Source organism: Rousettus aegyptiacus, unplaced genomic scaffold, assembly GCF_014176215.1.
Source record: "Rousettus aegyptiacus isolate mRouAeg1 unplaced genomic scaffold, mRouAeg1.p scaffold_m13_p_16, whole genome shotgun sequence".
NCBI lineage: Eukaryota > Metazoa > Chordata > Mammalia > Chiroptera > Pteropodidae > Rousettus > Rousettus aegyptiacus.
This window is the reverse complement of record NW_023416291.1, coordinates 41,420,043-41,429,316: the sequence shown is the minus strand read 5'-3', so window position 1 is coordinate 41,429,316 and position 9,274 is coordinate 41,420,043. Positions and strand designations below refer to the sequence as shown.

At 54.0% G+C, this 9,274-nt stretch overlaps 1 protein-coding gene across 3 annotated transcripts; it reads right to left on the bottom strand.

Annotated features, from left to right (window-relative positions):
* Positions 1 to 266: 266 nt before the first annotated feature.
* Positions 267 to 8,482, bottom strand: CCDC124 (coiled-coil domain containing 124). 3 transcript variants are annotated; one of them, XM_016166781.2, is made up of 5 exons: positions 8,425 to 8,482; positions 3,836 to 4,005; positions 1,533 to 1,722; positions 921 to 1,035; positions 267 to 710 (listed from the first exon to the last, which is right to left on the bottom strand). In XM_016166781.2, exons 2-5 carry the CDS (start codon positions 3,992 to 3,994, stop codon positions 503 to 505), a joined length of 672 nt encoding a protein of 223 aa, XP_016022267.1. In that variant the 5' UTR covers positions 3,995 to 4,005; positions 8,425 to 8,482; the 3' UTR covers positions 267 to 502. The 3 variants fall into 3 exon arrangements, with proteins under 3 accessions (XP_016022267.1, XP_016022276.1, XP_016022259.1); XM_016166790.2 differs by lacking the exon at positions 8,425 to 8,482 and adding an exon at positions 8,298 to 8,318; XM_016166773.2 differs by lacking the exons at positions 3,836 to 4,005; positions 8,425 to 8,482 and having other exon boundaries at positions 1,533 to 3,307.
* Positions 8,483 to 9,274: the final 792 nt, after the last annotated feature.

The following is a 9,274-nucleotide window of genomic DNA, read 5'->3' as shown; positions in this document are numbered from 1 at the left end:
TGCATAACCTGGAGCCAGCACCTCAGGCTCTCTCTGCTGCTCCCTTGTAGCAGACCAGCAGGGTTCCAGGATGGTGGTACAGGTTCCTCACTAGACATGTGGTCCAGCCAGGGAGGGGCTCCCTAGAGCAGGGCACAGCTCCCAGGTAGCTTGCTGCCAACAGAAGCAATGCTGGGAGTGCTTGTCATCTCTGTTTGTGGCCTGCATATCCCCCCTAACTCCAACCCTCCTCTCCCCAATCTGCCCCAGGAGACTTCAAGTGCGTACTCTGTCTCACCGACTGCCTTTATTGGGCACCCAGCCCAGGACTGCACAGGGGAAAGGGGTGGTGTCACTCACAGCAGGGGCCCTGGGCAGGAGGCATGGCCAATGATGCCACTTAGCCCCCAGGACACGTGCCCAAGCTCCGTCAGACCTCTCTGTAACCCTCGGAGCTGACCTGCCGAGGGGGTGCGGGGTCACGACCCTGACCGACCATGGGGCGGCTTCCCCAGTTTGGGGCTCACTTGGGAGTGTTGAAGGGCACAGCTCTCTGATTCATGGGGTTGTCTGGTGAGCGTAGCCACTCCTTCTTGAGTAGCTGCTTCAGCTGTGACAGCCGCATGTTGGGATTCTCTTGCTTGAGCCGTGGCAGCTGTGCCTCTTCAAATGCGGTGAAGGCCGCCCGCATGCGTCGCTCAGGGTGCCTGTCTCCAGCCTCCTCTGCTACACTGCAGGTGGACAATGGTGTCAAGGGGGCCAGACCATGGCCCCGCCCCAGAAGCTCAGGCCCCACCCCCCTCAGCCCAGGCGGCACTCCTGAGGCTCATGTCCTGACTTGGGTTCGAAGACCCTCCCCAAAGGCCCAGGCCCAGCTCCAGAGGTTCAACCCCTCCCTGAGGCCCAAGCTCCGCCCCAAGGCCTAAGCTCCATCCCGCTACCTAAGCACGGCGATGGCATCCTCGATGGTGCGCGCCTCAATGCTGCCCTCCTCCAGCACACGACGGTTCACATTTTCCTCCAGCGGCACCTCCAAGTGGCTCTTGGCTTTCTCGACTGGAGTCCAGCAGCCGGCCGGGTGACAAGAGGCATATGTAGAGACAAAGACACATTGGGAAAAGAAGCAAGGGGAGAATGATGGCGGAGGACAGAAACCAGACTTGAGCTGGGAAGCTCTCCTAGGACCAACCTACTGGGTAGTTTGGTCTTGCCCTCCTGGCAGCCAGCCCCCCGCCCTCCTAACTTTCCTGGAGCCAGGCACACAGAGGAGTGCCACACATGGCTGCTGTCTCCTCAGCCTTGGACGCACCATTAATACCACGGCAACCCTGGAGGGCACAAGGTGATTCAGGTTCAAGGCAAGTGCACAGTGTGTGCCTGTGCTGTCCCTGCTCAGAGCAGGCCTGCCATGCCACCGCCCACCCACCCTTCACCATGCAGAGCCCAGGAAGCTTCTCTCAAGGTGAAGAGGGGGTCTGGACTCTCCCCTGGATAAGCAGTTCACTGTCTGTTATTTAATGGGTAAAAGCGCAGCTCCAGGAGCCCCTCCACACCTGGTTCTGGGGTTTCCTTGTGCTGATGGTCTCGGCGGAGCGTCTCCTCAATCTGGGCACGGGTGACCTTGCCGGGCACAGCCACCCGGGGGGCCTTGCCACCCTTGAGCTTCGAATCCTCCTCCTCAAGCAGGCGCTGGGTCTCCTTCTTTCGCTCCAGCTGCTCCAGGCGCCGCTTTTCCTTCTCCTCCTGGGAGGATGGGGCGGTCAGGAGTAGATCCCATCCTACCACCATGGCGCCTGGGTTTGAGGCCCTGCTGTGTGCTAGACACTGTGCTGAGCATAGGGAACATATCTGAGAGCAAGATGGGCCAACTGGTGGCTCCCATCCTGTATGATAATGGGAACAACAGAGAAGGCTGGCCAACATGGGTGGGAAGTTGAAGGAAAGAGTGACACCTGAGCCAGAGGAGGAGCCAGCCAGGAGGAGAGATGGAAGACAGGAGAGTGGTGGGAACAGCAGGTGCAAAGGCCCTGAGATAGGAACCACTTAGCATGACAGAGGAGCAGCACAGAGACTGGTGTGGCTAGCGTAAGAACGGGAAGTGTGGAGGGAGAAGAGGTTGGGGCGGGGGTGCTTGGGAGCCTTAAGGGCATGGGAAGGGGTTTGTATTGGATTCCAAAGGTGAGGGGAGCCATAGACGGTCTGGACCTATTTGCCAGCTCGGACAGGAGTTTTGCCCTTATGGGTCAAAAGACCTTGGGAAGGCACTGTCCACAGCCAAGATTCACAGGGGCTGGGACATATCACCTTGCCTCCCCAGGGAGGTGCAGAAGCCATATGGATGAGGGGAAATCTGGCCTATAGGACTTGTCCTTGGCCACTGTTCTTCCACTGCTCCAGGGGGCACAGCAAGGTTCTTATTCATTTGCAGTGCAGTGTGGCCACTGGCTGGGCCCTGTGCCGAAGGCCCCACAGCCTGCAACTCTGCCATTTGCCTCCCATGCTTCTGGGATGGTTCCTGCCTGCAACACTACCATGACAGTCTTGTGGCTGGCCTAAATATCCCAGGAAAGGGGTTAATGTGCCTAAGGATGCCCACTGAGCCTCCATCTTGCCTGCATAGCACGAAAGCGTGTGTGGGTAGTTAAAGGTCAAAGGTGTTTGAGTACAGCTTCTGGACTCCCATTTCTGTGCTCTTAGCTTCAGTTTCCTCATCTGGAGAATGGAGATGGCCCCGAGACCCAAAACAAAGGCCTGGGTAGAGCTCTCAGGGCCCAGTTCCTTGGCGGGCTGCTGCCTCTGGGACTATTGAAAGGTCTCTGGCTTTTCTATCTGAATAATGTATCTTTGGCAGATACTGGTTTTCTCAACTTTTCAGTGTTGTCAAATGTTGACAATCAAAAGAAAGTTTAAAGACTTCCATGGACTCAATGCAGCACGGCTGGGGGAATAAGGAGGAAAACAGTGACATTCAATGTCCACTAACAACAAGGCAGGATCTAGTCCTGCACAGAAAGACAATGGGAAAACTCTCAGAAGTGCCTGGGACCCCATGATCTGGGCGTGCAGAAACCACACATCTCCACTGCTATTTTCCACAACTTTATAGCTTTTCCAGTGGAGGAAACCTCTGTTTTCTCTGCCTTGAGTCACCAACGTGTCCCCAAGGATCCCGGCCGGTCTTAACAGCCCAGGAACCAGAAGCAGGAGCTTTGGCTATGTGGGTCTCTGGCACCACCTACTGGTCCAAGTAAGTCAGCACCAGCCCAGAACCATTCCAAGATACCAATTAAGCAACCCTTGTGTGCCTGGCACTAGGGCCCATCAGGATAGGGCCAGCCATCCCTGACCTCTTCTGTGTTTTTATAAACTCCTAGGAGATCCTGCAGGACCCAGGTCAGAAATAGGGGACCTATCCTAGCATTTGCCAGCGTCAGTATGGCTGATGTCTGGGCAGGCTCATTCTTTGGTGGCTCATCCTGGGCACTGTGGGGTGATGAACAGCATGCCTGGCCTCCCCACACCAGATGCCAGGAGCACCCTCCACCCACAAGTTGTGACAAACGAAGATACCTACAGATACTGCCAAGTGTCCTCTGGGTACAGAATCACCCCATGGTGAGAACCCTAGTGTAGCCTGACCCTGGCATCACACAAAAGAGAGAAACAAGCCTATGGAGGGTGGTGGCTGCCTCGCCGTTCTGTAAAGGTGCCAAGTCTTGGCCACTCTAGGGCCTTTGAACAAGCCTATGCCTCTGCCTCCCTCCTCGCCCTTCAGGCCAAAGCCCCAGAGTTCTTCTGCCACCTTCTACCAGGTGCCCGCCACAGCCACAGGTGTGTCAGCCCAGGGCCCCCGCACCTTCCGCTGCTCCTTCCTCATGACGTGTTTGTCCTCATCCTTCCAGTAGGCATCCTCCAGCTCCTTCTGCTTCCGGGCATCAGCTGCCGCCTTGGCCTCAGCCCTCCGTGCCCGGGCCGCTGCAGACTTGGTATTCTCGCCCTGGAACTTCTTGGGCATCCCTCAGCAGGCTGTAGGAGAACAGGGATCAGTGAGTGGGGGGCATCCATCTCTGGCACCCCCAGATACACACCTGGGCATCCAAGACCCCCATGAGGCTTCTGTGGCCTCATCTGTAAAATGAAGGCTCAGACTCTTTTTAAGGTGAAATTCACATAACACAAAATGAAACATTTAGTGTACAATTCAGTGGCATTTCGTACATTCACAATGTTGTGCAACCACTACCTCTAATTCCAGAACATTTCTATCACCCTAAAAGGAGACCCCGTCCCCATTAGTCACTCCCCATCCTCGTTCCCCCAGCCCTTGACAACCATTCATTTACTTCCTGTCTCTATGGATTTGCCTGTTCTGGCTAGTTCATTAAGATGAAATCATACATGTGGCGTTTTGTATCTGGCTCTGTCACTCAGCATGATGTTTTTGAGGTCAATCCACATTGTATTGTATGTAAGTGCTTCATTCCATTGATGGCTGAATAATATTTCCTTGCGTGGATGGACCACATTTTGTTTATACATCCATCCACTGATGGAAATTCACTTTTTGGCTTGTACAAGTTGTACTGCTGTGGGCCCTAGCAGTCCTGTTTCTGTGTGGCCCCTCCCACTTGCCACCTCTGAGGCCTCAGTCCCACAGACCTGAGGCTAAGTCCCTCTTACCCCGGGTAAGCAGCTGCCATGAACTACAATGGATGACTCGGCCCCGGCTTGCATAGCTAGGAGATGTTCTAACGATCATAAAGCTGCTGTCTAGCAGGCACCTGGTCTATGTGAGTCCCATACTGGGTGCTGGAGAAATGACAACACACACCAATGGCAGGTGCCACCCTCCCTGTGCACAGCCCTCTGCTAAGCGCTTTATATGGGCCACTTCAATCAAATGCCCCAAAGCCTTAAATGTGAGAACTGCCTTTATTGCAAGGTGAGGAAGAAGAGGTACCTAGCTAGTTCGTGTGGGGCTTAGCCTGGAATTTCACCTCCAAAGCCTGCCTTTCAGGTGAGTAAGGGAAGGCCGTGCAGCAGAGAAATTAACGGCATCCCTTCCAAGTGCTGAGGACCAAGGACTGTGTGGCCCAGGGCACATGCCTTCTGTGCCTGTTTTCCTCATCTGGGAAGTGGACTGATGTGCCTCTCTCCTGGGTCATTCTCTTCCCTCTGAACAACTCCAGCTCAGCCCTTTGCTGAACCTTGGAGAAACAGGCCCAGCACCCAAGAATGAAGGGGAGAGAATGCAGGGCCATCCTGACTCCAATCATCTAGCTGTGTGACTGGCTGGGGAGGGAGCTGCCATTTCTGAGCCCCATCAGAAACTCTAATATCAGCTCTAATTTGCAGCAGTTGTGCGCGTGGGGCTAAATGCTCTACACGCAACATATTAGTGAATTCTCACAACCCTGGTGGGTGGCAGCTGAGCTGATGGACAGGTCGGAGGCAGCCCTGTGAGGAAGAAGGAGTAAGACTTCTGGGTGGAAGGCACAGCACATACAAAGGCCCTGAGGCAAGAATGAGGCCAGGCTCAGGCACCAGGAAGCTGTTAGGCAGCTCTGAGCAGGACAGGAACACCTTCTGATTAGGTTGTTCCAAAGCTCTCTCCAGGTATCATATGGGCAGGCACCAAACACAGAGAATTACAATGATACACCAGGCAGGACAAGAGTTTTGGAGTCAGACGGAGTTGATGCTCCATGCCAGGTGCATTCTAAACCATTTCATCCCCCAGCACCAGCAAAGGCATCTTCTGCTAAGCACATTTTATGGACCAACTCAGTTGAATGCTCCAAAGCCTTAAGGGGCGGGGCGGGGCTGGAGACTGTGCTTATTCCCATTCTAAGGTAGGGATGCCAAGATACCTGGCCAGGTCCATTTTACAGATGAGGAATCTGAAGCTCTGAGCCACACAGATGGTTAGAGGAGGGGACCAGATTCGAACCCAGGCCCAGCCCCAGTCAACTCCAGACTCTTAACCACTGCTTCACACCCGGGTCCTGCTTGGCTCCTAAGAAAGTATCAGTGCACATCAGGACTCTGAAACCACCAGGGCCCCTCATTCAGCACTGACAGACAGCTCCTCCAGACTGAGACTGGAGAGTGAGCCCCATGGGGAAGAACGAAGTGGGGACCTAGGAGACTGTGGGTTGAGTCCTGGCTCTATATTCATGGCTGATGTGCTCCCCTCCAGCCAGTTTCCTTATCTGAGATGTGGGATAATTCCAGTCCCTCCCCATACAAAAGCTGCAGGGCAGGGGGTGGTGCAGATATGCCAGGCTGATCCCACACTTCTCCCAGGTGCTCACTGGCCCTCTAAATCCAGCATTCATTACTGAGCATCTACAATGTACCCAACAGAAACTCCCTCCCAGGTTCCCCAGGAAAGCACCAAGAAGTGGAAGTTACCGTTCAAGTTATACATGAGGAAATGTCTTATCCTCTGCTCCATATGCCCCTTACTCATTTGGCAGCAGCCATACCAGCCTCTTTGCCATTCTTCAAATATACCAAGCAAGTTCTCACCTCAGGGCCTTTGCACTTTCTATGCCTTCCACCTGACTGCTCTTTGCTCCTCTTTTTATCCCATTAACTCCTATTTAAAGTTCAGGGCCCAGTTGCCACCTCCAGGAACCCTTCCCTAAGGCACCCCCTGACTCTCAGGCTACAAACTTCTCTTTTAGGCACTTATCTGGGTGGCTTTATGTTCATTTATGATTGTTTGACAAATGTCCATCTTCCTCACAGGGCTGGGATCTCTGTGACGGCAGGACTAAGGCTGCCTTGGTCACTTCTGTATCCCCAATGTCCTCGCTCATTTGCTCAATAAATGTTCTGAGCAAATGAATGAAGCACTGATTTCCAGGGTTCCCCCAGTATTCACTTCCTGCCATGTTGTGTCCAAATTCAGCTTCTCACTGTTTTTCCCACTCACCTGCCCTCCAGCCTCTGTTCTTGCTATGCCCTCACCTAATACACCAACCTCTGTTCCCTCTTTCTGTGAAAACTTGCCCACTCACAGAGACTTTCTCCCAGCATCCCCTCCTCCCATGCCCCACTGCTTAGGAACCCGATCTCCATCCCAAAGGCTGAAAGGGCTTTTCTGACCCCTTCTTAAGGCTGTGATCCTAGAACTGAATATTTGTGTTCCTCCAAAATTCCTATGCTGACGCCCTAACCCTCACTGTGACTTTACTTGGAGACAGGGCTGGTGAGGAGGTGATAAAGATTAAATGAGGTTATAGCGTTGGCCCCTAATCTAATAGGGCCAGTGCCCCTATCAGAGCAAAAGACACCAGAGCTTGATCTCTTCACTATGTGAGGACACAGTACGAAGACAGCAGTCTGCAAGTCAGGAAGAGCCTTCACCAGGAACTGAACTGGTTGGCACCTTGATATTGGACTTCTTGCCTCCAGAAATGTGAGGAAATAAATGTCTGTTGTTTAAGCTGCCATCTGCGGGATTTTGTTATGGCAGCCCCAGCAGACTAAGACAGACAGCTTTTCTTCTCTGTGTCGTAAACAGTTAGTCACTCACACACTTTGTCATTCAGTAAACATGTACTAACCACAAGTGGGATACTGGAGTAAGAGGCAGAGCCCATGGGCTTCCTGCCCAAATGGACTCCCAGGCTTTCTGGGAGATAAACAATAAAACTGATTACTTGAGATCAGAACTGTGAAAGGGCCATGCAGGGTGCTGGGGAAGCCATGAGGGAGCTTCTTAACCAGCCTGGTGTGTGTGTATGGTGGGGTGGGAGTGGGAGGGTGAGACACCAAAGAACAGGCCTAAAGGATTGGGGAGACCCGCGTCTCTAGGGATGTGAGGAAAGCAGGCTGTATTCCAGAGTAATGGGAGTGTACGGGAGGGTTCGGGAGGGTGTTAAATGCCAGGAGGGGCAGATCTGCGGGTCAGAGCCTCTAGTGCTGAGGAGGTGAATTCTAGGGGTAAGACATAAGCAGAGGTCCAGGGAGTGGTTCTGGTTGGACAAGGGGTACACTTAAAAGGGAATCACAGCCCACGAGGTTGCTTGGATAAGAAAGACAATAGACGGAGCTCAACGCCGTCCCCTCTAAGAAGCCCTCCAGCTCTCCCTTCTGGGCTCCCCTCTAGCCCGTCGTCTTTTTCTCCAGCCTTAATACTACTGCCAGAGGCCGGGTCATCTATAACAGCTCTGTCACCTCCCAAGCCTGGAAGCTGCTCAGATGCCGGGCCGGAACTGGGTGGCCTTGAACACAATGCTGTCCCTCTCAGTCTCAGTTGCGCGCTCTGGGAAATGGGCACAGGCCCCGCCACAGCCATCGAGACTGACCTCCGGAAGTGTCCCGCACCGCACCTCCTGCCCTCCTGGTGGGTGGTCCCAGGCCGAGCCGCCCACCGGGCCCACCCGCACCCCGCCCCCCAAAACCCGGCTCCGCCCGCGCCGCGGCCGCTCCTACCTCCTTTCCCTAGCGCCGGCCAGGTCGCTCTTGCGTGATGTCACCGCGGGACTTGCGTGCTGACCTCCCCGAGGCGCGCGCTGATTACGTCTCGGTGCTGTCGCCATCTTGGTAAGGGAAATGCTGGTTGGGTTTCTGACACATGCGAATGTCATCAGCCATTTCTTTTTCTAGTCAATTAGTGTATATTTTATAAAAACTCAACCAGGGCGCTCACGTCACATTGGAGAGTCAGGAGGAGCGGGTAGAAGCGACAATCTAGAATTTCGCCTTTACCAAGATGGCCACTGCCCGAAGGCAAGATGGTGGTCCCGGCTTCACGCGTGGTCCGGCGGCATCAGTCGGGAGTTGCCCTGCCGCCAGAGTGCGCCAGAGCCCGCGGTCCACACGCGATCAGCAAGCAGACCCGCTACGGCGGGAGGAATCTTCTTGAGCCCTTCGCTATTGCTTTGTGCTTCGCCACGCTCTCCTAGCCCACGTTCTTGGACTTTCGCTTGTGAAGTTGGGGAGGGAAGGGACAGGAGAAAGAGGCAGAGAAATTAACACTCTCTACTCTGTCCAGATGGGGAAGGTGAAACTCAAAAAGACTCAAAGAGGAATTGAATATGGCCAATCTGTAACTGCGAGCAGCTCAAATTCCTCGCCGGCCCCTCCTCCTTTGTAATATTATTTTCTCTATTAAAGGATGGTTACACTGAGCCTGGCTGTGGGGAGAAGCTGGGTGTGAATTGGGGGGACAGTTCAGGCAAGACGACTTGACTAGAGTCCATTTTCTGAAAGGCAACCCCAATGACACTGTTGGGACCTAAGTCAGACTGTGGATCTCCCTTGCTTTAAAGTGTTCGTGGGT